The sequence below is a fragment of the Elephantulus edwardii genome, unplaced genomic scaffold (assembly GCF_000299155.1).
Source record: "Elephantulus edwardii isolate Elephantulus edwardi_28Jun2011 unplaced genomic scaffold, EleEdw1.0 scaffold00013, whole genome shotgun sequence".
In the NCBI taxonomy this organism is placed as follows: Eukaryota; Metazoa; Chordata; class Mammalia; order Macroscelidea; family Macroscelididae; genus Elephantulus; species Elephantulus edwardii.
This window is the reverse complement of record NW_006399763.1, coordinates 21,116,639-21,136,383: the sequence shown is the minus strand read 5'-3', so window position 1 is coordinate 21,136,383 and position 19,745 is coordinate 21,116,639. Positions and strand designations below refer to the sequence as shown.

General features: G+C 39.2%; 1 protein-coding gene across 1 annotated transcript in view; it reads left to right on the top strand.

Moving 5' to 3' along the window:
- Positions 1-7,085: 7,085 nt before the first annotated feature.
- UFL1 (UFM1-specific ligase 1) overlaps positions 7,086-19,745 on the top strand; it is a 51,076-nt gene continuing 38,416 nt past the window's right edge. The window contains exons 1-6 of the mRNA XM_006881204.1: positions 7,086-7,162; positions 8,203-8,348; positions 12,864-12,892; positions 13,525-13,622; positions 14,144-14,258; positions 17,962-18,092. Of these exons, the coding sequence (XP_006881266.1) occupies positions 7,086-7,162; positions 8,203-8,348; positions 12,864-12,892; positions 13,525-13,622; positions 14,144-14,258; positions 17,962-18,092 (596 nt within the window). The remainder of the gene's footprint in view (positions 7,163-8,202; positions 8,349-12,863; positions 12,893-13,524; positions 13,623-14,143; positions 14,259-17,961; positions 18,093-19,745) is intronic.

Here is a 19,745-nt window from a genome sequence, read left to right as displayed (position 1 = left end):
CCCCAAAACTACAACTCAAAGGCATTGATTCTTTTTCTCTCATCCTTAGTCATTTTCCAGCTTTCTGATGCATAGTAAGTAATTGTGAAGACTATGGCCTGGAGTAGGCACACCTTAGTCTCCAGACTGACATCATTGTCTTTCAGTGCTCTGGAGAGGTCCTTGACAGCAGATTTTCCCAAAGCAATTCGTCTTTTGATTTTCTAGCTGTTGGTACCAAGATTGTGGAACCAAGCAGGCTGAAAGTGTTAACAATTTCAATCTTTTCTCTGTCTATCATGATGCTGTCAATTGGCCCTGTGATGATAATTTTTGTTTTCTTGATGTTGAACTTCAATCTATATTGAAGACTACAGTCTTTGACCTTCTATAGCAAATGTTTCAGGTCCTTCTCAGTTTCAATAAGCAAGATTATGTCAGCAGATTGTTGATGAGTCTTCCTCTAATCCTGATGTCATATTTATCTTCATTAAGTCCAGCCTCCTGAATGAATGATCTGTTCTGCATATAAATTGAAAAGGTATGGAGATAGGATGCATTCTTGATGCTCACCTTTCCTAATTTTGAACCATGCAGTGTTTCTGTGCTCTATTCTGACAACTGCTTCCTGGTCCAAGTATAGTTTTTGCATGAGCGCAATTAAGTGATTCCCATCTTTCTCAAGGTTAACTACAAGGTAAACCTACCAAGCAAACTTTCTCAAGGTAAATCTACCTGCAAAAGTAGGCTAAAAAATTCAACTTTATTGGGTATATTTGTGGTTTAAGCTATAGTGATTATCCCAGGGCAATAATTTCAGAAGTTCATCCAATCTTTATGGTTTCAGGAAGTATGGAGTCCATGAGAATTTGAAAATCTATTCTGTATTCCTTTGAACAGTAATAATTATTTTTTCAACAATATTCTTCTACAGAATCTTTAATCAAACTATTCAGTGATGATAGCTGGGTACCATGTTGTTCTTCTGGCCCGATACCAAAAGAAATAGTCATTCACAGAGGTAATTAGCCACGTATGCTTCTCTTATTCCTCACTCTCCTTCTTCCTCTATTATTCCAGGAGAATAGAAAACACTTGTGACTTGGATGACTATATATAAGTTGTAAAGACATCTGGTACTTAAAAAAATGACCAGGAGGTATAACAGAGGCACTAAACATATTCTCAGGCCAATTAATTTGGATGTTCCATAAAAACTCATCTTTAAACCTCCAAACAAAGAAACCATATCCCAAGAGGTGTTTGTTTGTAAATATTCTACCAGCAGCTAATTTTTTGTTTGTAAATGTTGCTAGAGATATTGTAGCTGATGTTAGATGGATCTTGGCTGAAAGCAGGGAACACCAGAGGAATGTCTATCTGTGTTTCACTGACTATGCAAAGGCATTTGACTGTGTAGATCATAACAAACTGTGGCTGACTCTGAGAAGAATGGGAATCCCCAACACTTGATCGTTCTAATGCGAAACTTATACTTGGACCAGGAGGCAGTGGTCAGAACAGAGCAAGGAAACGCTGCATGGTTCAAAATGGGGGAAAGGTGTGCGCCAGGGATGCGTCCTATCTCCATACCTTTTCAACCTATATGGAGAACAGATTATACGGGAGGCTGGGCTCTACGAGGAGAAATGTGGGGTCAAGATTGGTGGACGATTTATCAACAATCTGCGTTATGCGGATGACACAACCCTGCTTGCTGAAACTGAGGAGGACCTGAAGCGCCTGCTGCAGAGTGTCAAGGACTGCAGCTTCCAATATGGATTGAGGCTCAATGTCAGGAAGACAAAGATTCTCACCACTGGACCAATTGGCAGCATCAGGATGGATGGTGAAGAGATTGAGATTGTACACAGCTTTAGTTTGCTTGGCTCCATAGTCAACAGTCTTGGCACCAGCAGCCAGGAAATTAAAAGGCGCATTGCCATGGGAAAGTCCGCTGTTAGGGACCTCTCCAAAGTGCTGAAGAGCAATGGTGTCTCTCTGGAGACTAAGGTGCATCTGATACAGGCCATGGTTTTGGCAATCACTTGTTATGCATCAGAGAGTTAGACAACGACCAAGGAGAATAGAAGGAGAATTGATGCCTTTGAGCTGTGGTGCTGGAGAAGAGTATTGAGAATACCATGGACTGTTAGGAAAACAAACAGATTTGTCCTGGAAAGGGTTAAACCGGGTGGCTCCTTGGAGGCATGGATTCTGAGGCTCCGTCTAACTTACTTTGGACATGTTGTGAGGAGAGACCGGTCCTTAGAGAGGGACATCATGCTTGGGAGGGTGGAGGGACAGCGCAGGAGAGGAAGGCCCTCTATGAGGTGGATTGATTCAGTGACTGGGATAATTGGGATGGGAGTGTCAGAGACAGTGCGATTGGCACAGGACAGAGCGGAGTTTAGGGCTGCTGTACATAGGGTCGCTATGAGTCGCAGGCGACTCGACGGTACATAGCAACAACAACAAATGTTGCTAATATATCTATAACACGACTATTTTACAAAGTCATAGGTAAGAGTAAGAGAGGAAGATTCTTAATAAGACAGATTGACACAGTGACTGCAACAATGGCTCAAACAGAACATCTGTCAGGATGGCGCAGAAGTTGGCAATATTTTGTTCTGTTGTACATAGAATCACTGTGAGTCTGGACCAAACCTGAATATCTTCATACTTAAGGAAAACAACAAAATGAAAACTCAGATGAATTATGAGCCTAAGAAAATCTATATCCTTCCGTGGAGTCTCCATGAATCTGAATTGACTCAACAGCAATTAACAGCAATGTCAAAGTTCTAACCTTGAGCCGTTCAAAAGAATTTTCTTCAGAGACAAAAGTGTTTTCTTATACTGTCTGTCTCATGTGATAGTTACAAGCCACATGTGGTTATTGAGCACTTCCTAGGTGGTCAGTGTGACTCAACAATATTTTTCATTTAATTTAAATTAAAATACTCACATATGTTTGATAGCTACTTTGTCACAGAGTACAAACCTAACTTTTACAAAAGAAATCCATGACTTATTCATATGTTGCTCTTTATAGGTATATTATTATTGTACCAAAATGTCCACCAAACTGGTGGCTTAGTGGGAAGGAATTGTGCTACCAGCACAAAAGTATGCAGTTCAAATGCACCAGCCACTCCACAAGAAAGAAAAATCCTCCACGTTGATTTATTGCCTCTGAAAGTTCACGGATGGGTCAACTCTGGGTTGGTTCTCACTTGATATAAACAAGAACAGTAGCAAACAAGGGAGTTCTGGTGGACTAGTACTAAAGAGCTACACTGTCAACCCAAAGGCAGGTAATTCAAATCCACCCATTGCTTCAGGGGAGAAAAATAAAGAATCTCACCCATGATATTTACTGCCTCTGAAAACACTTAGGAGGGTCAGCTTTGAGTTGGTTCCAACTTAAGGGCATTTAGCAACAACAATAACAAAGGAACTCTGGTGGTCTAGTGTTAAGGAGTTGTGCTGCCAATCCAAAGGCACTTTGTTCAAATCCAGCAGCTGCTCTGTGGGAGGACGGGTAATCTCCTCCTGTGTGATTTACTGCCTCAGAAAAAAAGATGAAAAATCAGATTTAGAGTTGTTTCCTACTCAAGGGTACACAACAACAACAACAGACATTTATAGAATATAAGGTTATCAGTTATCATGCTAAATAGAGGAGCTCTGCTTACTATTGTTGTTATCACTTGTTAGGTGTCATCAGTAAGTTCTGAGTACAAGTGACCCTATGTACCATAGATCTAAACTTCACTCAATCTCATGCTATCCTTACAATCACTAGCTAAAGCTCACTGTTGCAGTAGCTGTGTCAGATAATCTCTTTGAGGGTCTTCCTTTTTTTTTAGCCAACTTTCCATATTTGCAACCGTGACGTCCTTTTACAAAGACTGACCCCCATCTGCCTACATGCCCAAAGTATATGAGACAAAGTCTCATAATTTTTGCTTCTAAGGAGTGGGCACTCTAGCTGCACTTCTAAGACGGACTTGTTTTTAGCCAGTCCATCAAATACTCTTTAACAACATTACCATTCAAAGGCATTAGTTCTCCAGTTTTTCTCATCCATTATCCACTACTTGCTACTCCTGTGCTGTCAAGTCAGAAATGACTTCCAACTGACTCTCCGGTGGGTTAGCAAGGAGAAAATCACACAGGAGGAGATTGTCCATCTTCTTCCCTCAGAGCAGCTCATGGGTTTGAATTGTGTGCCTTTGTGTTGGCAGCACACTTCCTTACAGTAGGCTATTGGAGTTCCCTACTTGCTATTTGTTGTTGTTGCTGTGTGTAATGTAGAGTCAAAACCAACCCATAGCTGGCCTTCCAGAGGGTTTTCAGAGGCAGTTAATCACATGGGAGGAGATTGTCCACCCTTTTCCCGCAGAGCAGCTGGTAGCCTTGAACCACGTGTCTTCGGGATTGCAGCGCATCTTTTTTGTCACTAAGCCACCAGAGCTCCCATCTTGCTATTAGAGATATTTAAATAAAGAAATATACAGGCACTACTTTACAAGTCTTTAGAGGTTAAAAAGGATTTCTTTGAAAATATCTCTATTTTAACTATCATGAAAGAATTAAAAACAACAATAAAAGCAAACTCATTACTATCAATTAGATTCTACTTATCATGACTTTTATAGGGCATAGAACTGCCCAATAGGGAAGAATGATTAACCAATTTACAGTAAGCTAGGTGCACACAAGTTAACTATGCTACTTACTAATTTGTGATCTATACTGTCAAATATCTTTGCATAGTCAATACAGTACAAATAGACATTCTTCTGGCATTCTTCACTTTCAGCCAGGATCTAACTGACATCAGCAACAATATCCCGGGTGCCAAGGCCTCTTTTAAATCAGCTTGAATATCAGGTGTTCTCCATGTGCTGAGCTATCAATTTTTAAATTATTTTCAGTATTATTTTACTGGCCTATGCTCTTACTGATATTGTTCAATAATTTCCACATTCTATTGGATCATCTGTCAACAATTTAGTCTAACTTGGATCCACATTGAATACACTTGGTACCAGAATTGAGGAGCTTAGGAGATGTATTGTACTAGGAAAGTCTGTAGGAACCTTTCCAAATTATTGAGGGACAATGATGTCATTTTGAGGACTAAGGAGTACCTGAATCAGGCCATGGTCTTTTCAGTCACTTGCTATGTATTTGTGACCTGGGCAAAGAATAAGGAAGATAGAAAAGACTTGATATCTTTGAACTGTGGTGTTGGAAAATAGTGCCAAATATTCCATGCTGTTGTTGTTGTTGTTGTTATGTGTCGTCGAGTCTCCTGCGACTCATAGCGACCCTATGTACAACTGCCCTAAACCATGCTCTATCCTGTGCCAATCTCATTGTCTCTGACACAGCTATCCAGATTACCTCAGTCACTGATTGAATCCACTTCATAGAGGGTCTTCCTCTCCTGCGCTGTCCCTCCACCCTCTCAAACATGACGTCCTTCTCCAAGGACTGGTCCTTCTTTGCAACATGTCCAAAGTATGTCAGATGAAGCTTCAGAATCCTTGCCTCCAAGAAGCAGCCTGGTCTACCCATGGGCCACCAAAAAAAATGAATATGTCTTGGAGACAGTGCAGCCAGAGTGCTCCTTGGAGGCAAGGATGAAGAATCTCTGTCTCACATACTTAAGGCATATTGCTGGGAGAGGCTACTACTTGGAGAGGACAGGGACACCATGCTTGGAAAGGTGGAGGCATGGTGAAGGAGAAGGAGATCCTCAACCAGGTGGATTGAAATAGTGACTGTGGCAATGTGCTTGAGTGTGCCAGAGATTGAGAGGACAGCCTGAGATAGGCCAGTGTTATTGTTTATAAGGTGGCTATGAGTCATACTCGACTTGATGGCACCTAAGAACAACAATAATACTAATGTGTAATAAACAATTTTAATGGAGTTTCAACTGCAGTGAAATTTTTCAATATAGGTTAGTAAGCATATACAATTTGAGTCATATGAACTTCACTCGTTGTGTTATCTGTCCCTGAAAGTATGTCACATTTTTCTTCCATTGAGCAGCTGGTAGGTTGTAATGACTAACCCTTTGGTTAGCAGATGAGCAGTAACCAAAGCTTCCCATGGAAATGTTGCCAAATAAAGAGGGGATACAGGGGAAAGAAGTAGCCAGGTGTTTGAAAAAGAAAGGGCATGGCATGCCTAGGAAACAGGTCGTGAGATGTGCTGCAGTGATGTGACCAGCAAGTAGGTGCTAGTCTGAATGTGTGGATCTTAAATAGTAAGCAGGAAATTTGGATGTCAAATGGTCCCATAGTGCCATATACTTTCCCTGTTGTTATACTAATGATATTTTCACTTGAGGGTATTTGTTTAATTTTTAAAATTCTGACTGACTAGATTTATAAGTTCTTTTGAAAGATATCATGTTTTACTTACTCATGTATTCAAATGGCATCTGATAGGCAATCACATAAGTTTGGGTTTGGTTTTTTTTTTTATTAAATATGAGTATTTCTGTTCCTTTAGAAGCCTCATGTTCTGTGAAACCATAGCACATTGTAGCCTTCAAAGTTAAGACCGAGACTTCGGATGTTTCACTTCTCCATCAACCATTGCTTTGTCAACGTAATATTTCTGTTTGGTAACATTAATTAATAACAAGTTTCAGGTCTATATTCCTTGCATTTTAAATCAAGTTTGGCAAACGGAGAATACAAGATTGGAGGTGAATTTTATTATCTCTGCACCTGAAGCATTAAAGATAATGCAAACAAAGATTTGAAATAACATTTTATTAGGCTATCCTTTGTTTTTTCCCTCTGTACATAGACCTCCACGCCCTCGGAGGCTCACCAGCAGCCAAGCAGCGTCACGTCAAGCTGCCGGGGACACGCCTCCCAGGCCCGGTGGGCGGGGCCGAGCTCTTCCGGCCCGCCTCTCCCACCCACCCCCCGCTCTTTTCGGGAGCGTTTGGCTTGGGCGTCCAGGGCGAAGTCTCTTGTCCCTCTGCGCGGCCCGTTCCTCCTCGCCTCGCCCATCGCAGCCTTTGGGCTGACGTGTCTGCAGCGCTTCGGCGGCTGGGTGATCGGACCGCAATGGCGGACGCCTGGGAAGAGATCAGGCGGTTGGCGGCCGACTTCCAGAGGGCGCAGTTTGCGGAGGCCACGCAGAGGTGCCCGACCCTCCCTCCCCAAGTAGGCCCTGGACACACACTCTGGGATCTGGGGTCCCAGACCTCTTGACTCCGGACCCTCTCAGTCTCTGGTGTTGCGGCCCGTTCTTCCCCAGTCGGAACATAGAACCGAGCCCAGTTCTCGGCAGGGAATCTGGCATCGCACCTCAAAGCCGTGTTCCCTGCCTTCTCAAGCAAGACAATAAAACTGCTGTCAGTGGCTCAGGCTGGGACCTCGGGCTGTCTCGTGTGCCCCACCTCACTATTCGCCACTAAGACACCTAATGGCATTATCGCCTAATACACATGCCCTGACCTAGTCCTTTGTGAACAGAGTAAGGTTTAAAGAACAGACTGATCCAAATACAGTACTTTGCAAAATATTCTGTGTTTGATCTCTTAAAATTTCTATTTTCTTGGCAAACATGTCTATACATGGCTCCATCTGTCATTTTTAGGATTCCAGAGCACTACAAACTCGCTCACCTTTGGATAATGTGTCTGGAATACCGCAGCTCAGCTTTGTAATGTTATAGAGTACGTATATGTAAGGACTATTGAATCCTTTTGATTCATGGGCTAGGCCTGCAGTGTTTTATTCCTTAGGCCCCTGATGATGTGTTTGTAGCACTGAAAAGTAGGGCACAATAAGAGCTTAGGCCAGATCCCCTGCCAGCCTATAAACCAAGCACATGAGTGCGCTGATTATCCACTCAATTTGAAAGAAAATACTGATTTTTACTAAAATACTGGCTTTAAACAGAAAATTGGAGGAGAGGTTTCTTTTCTGGTATTAAATTTGATGTCCTCAATTTTCTATTTAGGTTTGAAAATTGGAAACAGAACACATTTGAAATTTGTAATAGAATGGTTTGTAACTATTTTGTAAATAAGGGCATATAAATATGCTTATATACGATGGATAGTTTTAAAAATTTCCAATTGTTTTTTTGTAAAAGCACCTGATTTTCATGCATTAATAGTTGTATTGAGTACCAAATGTCATACTGCAGTTTTTAAACTATTCTTGTGTGCCTCAGATTGTCAGAACGGAACTGCATTGAAATTGTGAATAAGTTGATTGCTCAGAAGCAGCTAGAAGTAGTTCACACACTTGATGGGAAGGAATATATTACCCCGGCCCAAATTAGTAAAGAAATGAGAGATGAGCTACATGTTCGTGGTGGTAAGTAATCTCTATCTTTTTCCCTTCTGCTTTTTAGGAGAAAAAAACAAAACACTTTAAAACCGTATCTGTCATTGTTGTGTACAGTTGAGTCTGAACCGACCTGTAGCTGACCCTCCAGCAGGTTTTCAGAGGCAGTTAATGGCCTGGGAGGAGATTGCCCATCTTTCTACCACAGACCACGTGGTGAATTTGAACTCTGTGCCTTCGGGATCACAGTACAGCTTCTTGCCATTAGGCCACCAGAGCTCCCTAAATCATGTCTATTAAAAAATTATGTGTCCTATCACTATACATTTTCAATCTATATGTGGAGCAGATCATCAGGGAAGCTGGGCTCTAGGAGGAGGAATGTGGCTTCAGGATTGGAGGAATACTCATCAACAGCTTGTGTTATGCAGATGCAGATGACACAGCCTTGCTTGCTGAAACTGAGGAGGACCTGAGCACCTGCTACAGAAGGTCAAGGACTGCAGCCATCACTATGGGTTGAAGCTCAACATAAAGAAAACAAAAATTCTCACCACTGGGCCAATTGGCAGCATCATGATAGACGGTGAAGAGATTGGGATTGTTAATAGTTTTACTTTACTTGGCTGTACAATTGAAAGTCTTGATAACCAGCAGCCAGGAAATCAAAAGATGAATTGCTTTGGGAAAGTCTGCTGTCAGGGACCTCTTCAGAGGACTGAAGAGCAACCATATCTTTCTGGAGACTAAGGTGCACTTGATCCAGGCCTTGGTCTTTGCAGTTAGGTGCTATGCATCAGCTGGACAGTGACTAAGGATGATAGAAGAATTGATGCCTTTGAACTGTGGTGCTGGAGAAGAATATACCATGGACTGTTAGGAGAACAAACAGGTTCATCCTGGAGTGGGTGAAACAAGACTGCATGTTGGAGACAAGAATTCTGAAGCTCTCTGACATACTTTGGGCATGTTGCAAGGAGGGACCAGTCTTCGGAGAGGGATGTCATGCTTGGGATGTTGGAGGGACGGCTCAGAGAAGAAGACCCTAGATGAGATGGATTGACTCACTGTTTTGGGTAATGAGAGTAGGTGTGTCAGAGACAATAAGCTTGGCTCAGATTGGAGCAGAGTTCAGAGCTACTGTACATAGGGTCGCTATGAGTCACAGGCGACTCAACGACAGCTAACAACAACTTCAACATATTGTAAAATATTTTCCCAATTAATATGACTTTTAGCTTTAATATTTCCACTTGATTAGAGGAAGAAGATATAACTTAAATGTTACTTCAATATTCTATTTTTTAAAACAATTTTATTAATTTTAATGAACATTTACAGAGATTTTGGACTTCCATTCATTCATTGTTGTGCTTTTCTCCCTGCCCAACCCTCGCCCACAGTTCACTCCTCTCTTTGAAAAAAGAAAAATTCTTTCATTGCTATACAGTCCCCCCACAACACCCCTCTCCACCGCCCCAGTACACCCCACTATGCAACCTTAATTCTGGACTCTTGTAATAACTATAATACCCAATCATATATCACTTTTAAACTGTTCTCTGCCTCATCTGTTTCAATGCAGTATACATGATTTATCCAGTTTTTCTCAGTCTTACCCCAACCCTGATGTCAGTCCCATTCTGCAACAGTGACACAGTGCAGTATTTGTCCTTTTGCGACCGAGATATTTCACTCAGCATAATGTCCTCCCGGCTCACCCATTTTGAATAATATTGCATGAGTTCTTTGTTTTTCAGTGCAGTGTAGTATTCCATTGTGTGAATGTACCACAGCTTCTCTATCCATTTGCTTGATGATGGGCCAATGTTCTATTTTTAAAAATTATTTTATGTTTAATTTATGTCAGTGAGTTGACTGTATGTGACTCAGAGGTGGGTTCCTAGCTGCCTGTTGTCAGTTGATAATAACGAAGGAGAACACATAGGATTATAGATTCTAGAAAGTCAAGACTGTATACCTTGTATCCAAAAAAAAGTATTTGCACATTGGGATCTCTGGTGGCCTAGTGGAAAGAAGCTACACTACAATCCCAAAGGCATGCAGTTCCAGGCTACCAGCTATTCCACGAGAGACAGATGGGCAATCTCCTCCCGTATGATTAACTGCCTCTGAAAACCTGCCAGAAGGTAGCTGTGGGTTCTGACCTGACGGTACACAACAATAACAATTTGCACATTAGTAGATCCAGTACAATAGGCGCAAATTAATCAAAATGATATTACAAACACAAGTACACATACACAAAAGCAAGTTGTTTTCCTTTGTCTTTTAGAAATTTGAGTAAACCACGAATACTTGATAAAAGTAGTGGCAACAAAGAAATTAACTTCATTTTTTATTATCTTTATAACTGATATTTGTTTTATTTTCTATATAATACCAGGCAAGCACCGGTGGCCTAGTGGACAAAGAGTTGTAAACTACCAATCCAGGCAGGCAATTTAAATCCTCCAGCTAGTCCACGAGAGAAAGATAGGTAGTCTGCTCTCATGCTGTTTACACCCTCTGAAAAACCACGGGGGGGCCAGCAATGAGTATTTCTGACTCAGTGGCAGTGAGTTTGAGTGAGATTGATATGTTGTTGTTTTTGTTAGTTGCCATTGAATTGACTACTACTCAGAGACCTTGGAAACAACAGATTTCAGCCTTGCCCTATCATGCACTATCCTTACAACCTCCCATTCAGCCCTGTGGTGAGAATCTTATCAACTATCTCATCTTACATCCACAACACCCTTGGTACCAGAAGTATGGAAAGTAAAAAAGAAAAAAAAAAAGTATTGCTGTGGTGTTAAGGGTTTATTGTTCAAAATGGCTTTCCTTGCCATTGACTTTGATATTGCCAGGGGAATATGTAAATAGGGCATGTTAGTCCATCCGCAAGGGGAACTGACTAGTTTTGCCACTAAATTCAGCAGACATATGGGAATCTTACCACCAGCAAAGAAGAAGCAGAGCATGCAGTAGTGCATCCTGCAGGGCCAAGGATCCCTGTGCTCCTCTGACTAGGTCCTACAGGAGCAGTGGCCACAGCAGAGAACCAGAGACCCAACATGACCCAGCTGACCATAGGACCCCACAGAACCAGAGCCAAGAAAGAGCCTTTGCCCAGGCTTACTGGAGTACTGGGTATGGGGAGCTATAAAGGGCAGGAGTAAAAACTCTGTAACACTGGTGAAAAGTCATGAGGCTGAAGGGTGAGGTGTCTTGACACATTTCAGAATCTGTCCTGACAGAAATTGTATCCTGTCAACTTCCCTATAATTAAAAATATAATTCCATGTGCTCTGTGAGATATTACGGTATACTACGGACCCAGTAGAACAGTAAGATTGGTGTTGAAATTAGTAGAAAGAGGTGTGGGAGCATGGGGGACATGTCTGATCTCATGAAAATGTTTTGTGGATGTTGTTGACAGGGGTTTTCTCTGTTGTGGAGTTTGTAAACATTAGATAAGGCCATCTCCATGCAGTCTTTGCTCTTTTTATAATTACATTGGAAAAATCTGTTGTCAGGACCTTCTTCAAAATGCTGAAGAACAACGATGTCATTGTATAGGCTAAAGAGTACTTGATCATAGTCTTTACATTATTCATTATGCATCTGAAAGGTGTACAGTGAATACAGATGACAGAAGAAAAATTGACTCCTTTGAGTTCTAGTGTTGGAGAAGAGTACTGAGTATCTCATGGATTGGCAAACGAATGAACGAATATATCTTGGAGAAGGTATAACCAGAGTTAACTTAGAGGCAAAGATGATGAAAATTCATCTTACATACTTTGGGGTGTTGTTCAGAGGGAAAAGTCCAATAGACTCAAGAATAGTAGAGATGATGAGGGTGGCATTGTATAGGGGAGGATTTAGATCCATTATCCCTAGGGTCTCTACAAGCCGTAGTCGACCAAGGGCATCTAGTAACAAGTAAAATAGAATAGCTTGGTAAAGACTTGTACTGCCAACCCAAAGACAAGTGGTTAGAATCTACCAGCCACTCTGAGAGGGACAGATGGACAGTGTCCTCCTCTGTAATTTACTGCCTCTGAAAACACATGGGAGGGTCAGCTATCAGTCAGGTCTGACTTGAAGATATGTAACAGCTTCAATATATATAAGTTGTCATTTGGAATACAGATTTTTCTTCTGCTAATAGAAAGCTACCTGCCATTTTCAAATAGTGGGAAAAAGTTCCTCTGAATTTCTCTGTCAGTGTCTCTTTGACAATGTAAATTCTGTACTGTGAAAAGATAAATACCCTAAAGTTTGGCTAACTTGGTATATTATTTAATGATCTTAATTGACCTGATATAAAAAATAAAGTTTTTAAAAGAACTGATGGCTTATGCTTTTAGCCCTGTAAAGCATACTGAGCTAATGGCTTGTATTTTAAGACATTTTAGGTCCTTTAAGGAAGAGTCATTATGTTTAAAATTTGTTTATACTGTCATTAAAAATTTTTAACTCATGTACTTATACATAAATTGAAATTAGTAAATTATTTGCCTTTTTTTTCTTTTAAAGGTCGAGTAAACATTGTTGATCTACAACAGGTAATCTTTAAGTTTTTAAGATTCACGTTTCTTTTTCAAATTTTTTTGATTCTATGAATCTTTTCAGTGCCTTGAAATGTTCACCAATTTTGGCAACATCTTTTGTATAATATTTATGAAAAAATAATTATGTAGCCTTCACTGACATAGTAAATATGTCCTACTTCTCTATTGACTTCCTAATAATTCTTTTTTAAATGTCTTCATTTTATGTAATTGTAAGATTATGTACTATATGGGAGAAAAATCACTACATTATTATGTTTACATAGATTTGGTATGTGAAGTAATAGAGAAACAAGAAGAATTACAGAGATTGTTTTAATAAATAGAAGTACACATGTCAGTGCTAGGGTATACTGTAAAAAAATAAAAGACTGGCAAATTTTGTGTTATTTAACTCTTATATGAAAATATAACATATTAACAAACTTTACTATCAAGTGAAAATGTAATTTATTCAAAACTGAAAGTAAATATGTAGTAAAATATTTTTAAGCTTTTATAATATTTAAAAACAGTATGAACTTTACATCTAAGTGTATTAAATTCTTATAAATTATGGTTTAAAATGTTATTTAGAACTAAAGCAGCATAAACCAATCACTAACTGAATTTGTATGTCTTTCCAGGCTATTAATGTGGACCTTACTCATATTGAAAATAGAGTTAGTGACATCATTAAGTCAGAAAAGCAGGTTCAGTTAGTGTTGGGACAACTGATAGATGAGTAAGTATACTATTTTGTAGCATGTTGTTCTTTTCTTTTCTTTAATAGTTTATATTTAAATATATACCAGTTATGGCCATAAGGTTCTTTTCAGAATCTTACAATGCTAATTTTTATTATAAGCATCATTCTATTTAAAAAAATATTATTCAATCATGTGGAGAACTTGGACATGACATAAAGTATTATTTTTTCCTATTAAAGTATAACAAAAAGCATAATTTGTAAAATCTTTCTATACAGCTTTATCTCTAAAAGAATTTTTTTTCTACAAAAGTACTGATGAAGCATGACTGCGAAACTCTGCCAGAAATACTCCCACATTTGTCTTTGAATAAACCTTGTATCCTCTCACATTAATGAAAAACAGTAATTGTTAATTTCTAAATAATGAATGGTGTTAACCTACCCATGAAAAGGCTTATTTCTTTCGGGATATGTATTGTGACAACATAAATGGAAAAGAGAAAATAGAGAAGAAATTATGCTTAGGTTTTTTTCCTCTTTCTTTTTAATATTAGGACCTATTTGGATCGGTTAGCAGAAGAGGTAAATGATAAATTGCAAGAAAGTGGTCAGGTAACCATATCAGAGCTGTGTAAGACCTATGATCTTCCTGGAAACTTCCTGACACAGGTATTTTTCTTTATAGTGTAATATGTCCTCTTAGATTCATAAAGAATTTTAACTGGACTCCCCTTACTCTTCTCCTTTCAGGAATGTGTTAATGTTGATGGTATAGTGATACAGAGTTTTGAGAAGCTTTTTGAACCTTAATAGCTCTTGTTACACTAAAATGGATTATCATCTTTCTTAACCCAGAGAGACTCTGAAAACAATGAGTAGATTCTAAGCTTTTGATAAATATGCCATAAGTAGTAAATAGTTCTTAAATATCTGAGTTTATTTAGTGTTTGGATTATCACCTATAAAAACTATCTTTTCTAGGATATTTTCAGTTTTGGTTATCCAATTATATTTTGGAAAGTAGCTGATAAAAATTATGATTTAGAATGGTAGTTCTCAGCTGGTGAGAGTTTTACCTCCACAGAGAGTATTTGCTATTATTTGGAGCTGTTTTTATTTTAAAACTACTGTGCAGTGCACAGGCACCCCTTTCTCCCTGTACCCCTTCCCACATACACAATGAAGAATTCTCTAGCCTAACATTTTAATAGTGCTCATATTGGAGCTCTGGTGGCATAGTTTGTAGTGAGTTTGCAATACTAACCCAATGGCAATCCCAGTCTGACCTTTCAAGCCCACCAACAACAAAGGAAGAAAGATGAGCACTTTCCTCCTGTGTGATTTGCAACCTTGGAAATTCAGTGGATTGTCAGCCGTGAATCAGTTGCAACTCAGTGTTTTTGAGTTCTTGAAAATCCTAATATGAGTACTTTCTTACCTCCTTTAAATTGCTAAATATAGTAGAATAACCAAGAAATCTCACATAGCCTTTAACCTTTAGATAATTTGGTCTCAAACATCTTGATTTACATTGTAAAACAGTGCTGCCTGAAATAGAGGCAATTTATTAGGGTTTGTTTCATTTTAAAGTAGGTCAGTATTCTGTGATTACTGTCAACCGGAAGATAAGTGGTTTCAATCAGCTGCTCCTCAGAGGAACATAGGCAGTCTTCTCTTGTGTGCTTTACAGCCTTATAAAACCATAGGAAGCTCAGCAGTGAGTTCATTCTGACTTTGTGGACATCAGTGAGAGGTTTTTTTCTTTTGTTTGGGATTTTTTTGTGTTTGGTTGGGTTCTTAGGTTGGGTTTTATTTCTTATGGTTTTTGTTTGTTTTCTGTTGTTTTAGAGTACTATAGTAGAAAGAACATGGACATTGAGGTTAAACAAACCTTAATTTGATCTATGTTGTACTGCTTACCTTATTTGACATTATAAATATATTAATTAATCTATTTAGTGCTTCAGATGGCAAATCTAGAAAATAAAAATGTTTTATAATGAGCTTCAGTGAAGTTTTGTACATGTCGTATCATTTACTTATTCATTGTTGTCAATTTGTTCCATCTCATGACATTCTCTTGTCAAGGCTATAAATGTTTAAGGGATGAGGCTTGCCATCTTTTTCCTACATATCAGACTGGTGGATTTGAACTGCTGGCCTTTTGGCAGCCTAGACTGGAACTCCTTAAATATGGTATAATTGATGAAGTATCTACTACAAAGGAGAGCCAAAATAAATGATGAATTTATTTTGTATGTCCCCAAAATCAGAAGAAAAAGCCAAATCTCTATTATATAGTTTACTTTAAGGAAATACAGGTTATAATATTTACTGAACCATAATTATATGAGATTAATTACTGAAGAGCAATGGTGTCTCTCTGGAGACTAAGGTGCATCTGATACAGGCCATGGTCTTTGCAATTGCTTGTTATGTGTCAGAGAGTTGAGCAATGACTAGGGAGGATAGAAAGAAGGTGAATTGATGCCTTTGATCTGTAGTACTGGAGAAGAGTATTGAGTGTGCCATGGACTGCTAGGAAAGCAAACAGATTCATCCTGGAGAGGGTTAAACTGGGCTGCTCCTTGGAGGCAAGGATTCTGAGGCTTTGTCTAACATACTTTGGACATGTTGTAAGGACCAGTCCTTGAAGAGGGACATCATGCTTTGGAGGGTGGAGGTACAGCGCAGGAGAGGAAGGCCCTCTGGGAGGTGGATTGATTCAGTGACTGGGGTAATCAGGATGGATGTGTCGGAGACAGTGCGATTGGCACAGGAGCAGAGTTTAGGGCTGTTGTACATAGGGTCGCTATGAGTCACAAGTGATTCGATGCCATGTAACAACAACAACAACTCACTTTTTAGAGTGAACTTCAGTTGCATTTAAAATTTAATTTAGGATATAAATCTTTTGTTTGAAGCAGCTTTTCAGGAACCATAATTCTGTTTTATTTCAGCAAATATTTATTATCACAAATTAAAAATATTAAAGCACTTTCACAAAGTTCCAGATCAAGTCTATATTATTTATTATAAAACTGTGTGCCCTCTATGTATATTTTGGTATTTTTCACTTTTAAACTTTTAATCATTGGAGACATCTATGTACATATTTTGTATATAGATTTTTTTAAAGGCTCATTAAGAAGGTGTTTAAAAGACATTTTTTCTGTATCATGTAAATATCAATCTGACATGAATAATTTAGCTCATCTTGACATATGGAATATATGCACTTAATTCGTACATATGTCCAGTCATACTATGTTGTTGTTGTTAGATGGCATTGAGTCAAGCATGACTCATAGCGACCCTATGAACAAAAGAACTGATCGCTTTTCTGTCCTGTGCCACCCTAACACTTCCTAACAAACAAAAGCCCATTGCAGCAGTCACTGTGTCACCAATCTCCACCTGGTTCAAGGTCTTCCTCTACTTTGCTGACCCTCCACCTTTCCCAACATACTGTAGTTGTGGAAAGTACTTGTTTGAATTTTAAAGCTGATTGTCAAGAAATGTCTCTTCTTGCCCTAGAATGGGAAGTCAGATTGTCCACCCATGTAGATCTTCTGGATACAATAGCTTGTTAATGTTGGTACTATAGAAGATAATTTTCTAGGTCTTAGGTTGTTTCAAGTTTTAAGAGTCTTGAAAGAAAAATGTATTTTTCTTCATCAGTGCTAAATGCTGTAGCTAAGGTCTTTAAAATTTACCAGAATGCTTTAGCTGGCTATATACTGAGAGCTGCCTGTATCTAGAAAATGGGTTAATCAGTTAACTATTTTGCATTGGGGAAATAGCCTTTATTACCATGTAGGAACAGATATGTCTTGGAGAGGGTGCAAATGGAGTGCTCTGTGGAGGAAGGAATGATGAGGCTTCACCTCACATACTTTGGACATGTTGCTAGAGGGTCTATTCCTTGGTGAAGGACATGATGCTAGGAAGGGTGGAACTCTGATGAAAGAAGGAAGACCCTCAATGAGGCGGATTGACATGGTGACTGCTAGAGTGGGCTTTTATATGTCAGGTAGTGCAAGGATAGCACAAGATAGCACAGGGTTCAGATTTTTCTTTTGTTCATAGAGTCACTATAAGTTGTACTGGACTCAATAGCACCTAACAACAATTACAGCCACATAGCAAAGCCATTTGACATATTAGCCCTCTGACTCATTCATTTCTTGTCTTTGCAATGAAATAATGTTTCCTGCATCCTGAATCTTTAGTTTGCATCTTTCTTAAATTTATTATTGCTGAAATTTCTCAATACATAACCATATGCAAAATTATTTTAGTATAACTATGCAAATGCATATGTGTAATTTTATTGTTTCAAATTAATAAAATTTTATGTCTTTACTATTAGGCATTAACTCAGCGACTAGGCAGAATTATTAATGGGCACATTGATCTTGATAACAGAGGAGTAATTTTCACTGAAGCTTTTGTAGCTCGACATAAAGCACGCATCCGAGGACTCTTCAGTGCTATTACTCGGTAAGAACTTGTTAATGTATGTTTTAAAGTATATATATATTTTTACATATCTTAGATAGTGGTATCCAACCCTGTTTTTTTTCTAGTAGGTGATTTTTTTTTTAATACAGTCTCATTCAGGACTTCGGTTTATTAAACAGAAAGGAGTTTGTGTGAAATAGAATCATTTCATTCTGAGACTCATCAGCCTCCTTTATTTCTCTTTTCCCTTCACCACCTCTGTGACCCCAGATGCCCATCTGTTAAATGTTGCTTATGAATTGCTGCTCACATCAGTATATTAAGGTTATCCTGGAATTTGGAAAAAGCGTGTAGTTTAAAGTGAGAAAACATGAACATGAGTCATTGTACTATCACATAGTAAGTGACCTTGAGCAGTTAGTCACAACCGCTTCAGGACTTAAGTCTTCATCTGTCAGAGGTGATTGATTTTAGGACCCCTTTTACCAAATAGCATTCGACGGTTGTTTTGAATAGGGAGATCTGCTGCCTTAGTAATAAGGAGTTGCACTGCCAGCTCAGAGGTGGTTTGTGTCTACCAGTAGCTACACAGGAGAAAGATAGGCAGTCTCTTCCTGTATGATCTGCTCCCTCAGAAAACCCACACGAGTGTCAGCTGTGAGCCCAACTCAATGGTACATAACACGCAAACACAACTGTTGAATTGTTACTTTGCAAACACATTTATAAAATCCTTGGATCTCTTTCATTAACTTAACTATAGATTTCAGGAAACAACACATTTAATTTTCTGCTCTCATTCATTTATTTCGGTGGTTTTATATCCCACCAGCAATTAATTATGTACAGATTTCTCCCCTGAACTCCAGAATCCATTTGATCTATACCTTTGTTCTTTTACTTAACAGTGAACCTTCTCAGGAGTTGATGCCTTCATTTACTGTACCTGTTTTCTTATTTTGCATCACTCTTCATCAGAATCATTTGGTTTCTCTCACTGACATGGCAATGAGTCAGTGTCAGTGAATCTCGTCACTTCTAAACTGAGTTTATTTATTGCTGTCAAATTAGAATTTCCTTATAGCCAAGAGTACAGCAGGTTTTCAGAAGCTGTAACTCACATGGGAGAAGATTGTCCATGCCCTCCTTGAGGAGCAGCTGGTGGATCCGAAACAGCCGACCTTTGGGTTGTCAGTATATCTCCAGAGCCACTAGGCCACCACAGCTCCCTGCTCTCTGAGTAGGGAATGCTAATTCTGTCTCTTTGAAATGCTCTTTTCCCTTTTTCTTTGTTAGACACCATAGCTCCCTAGTTTCTCTTTCACTTTGTCTCTTCTGCCTTTCCCCAGCTTTAAAAGCTTTATGTTGTTGTTGTTGTTGTTATGTGCAGTCAAGTCGCTTGTGACTCATAGCGACCCTATGTACAACAGCCCTAAACCCTGCTCTATCCTGTGCCTATCTCACTGCCTCTGACACATCCATCCCAATTACCCCAGTCACTGAATCAATCCACTTCATAGAGGGTCTTCCCCTCCTGTGCTGTCCCTACACTCTGCTCAGCATGATGTCCCTCTCCAAAGACCTGTCTGTCCTTACAGCCTCAGTCCATATTGAAGGCTGCAGTCCTTGACCCTCTGCAGTAAGTGCATGAGGTCCTCCTCAGTTTCAGCGAGCAGGGTTGTGTCATCTGCA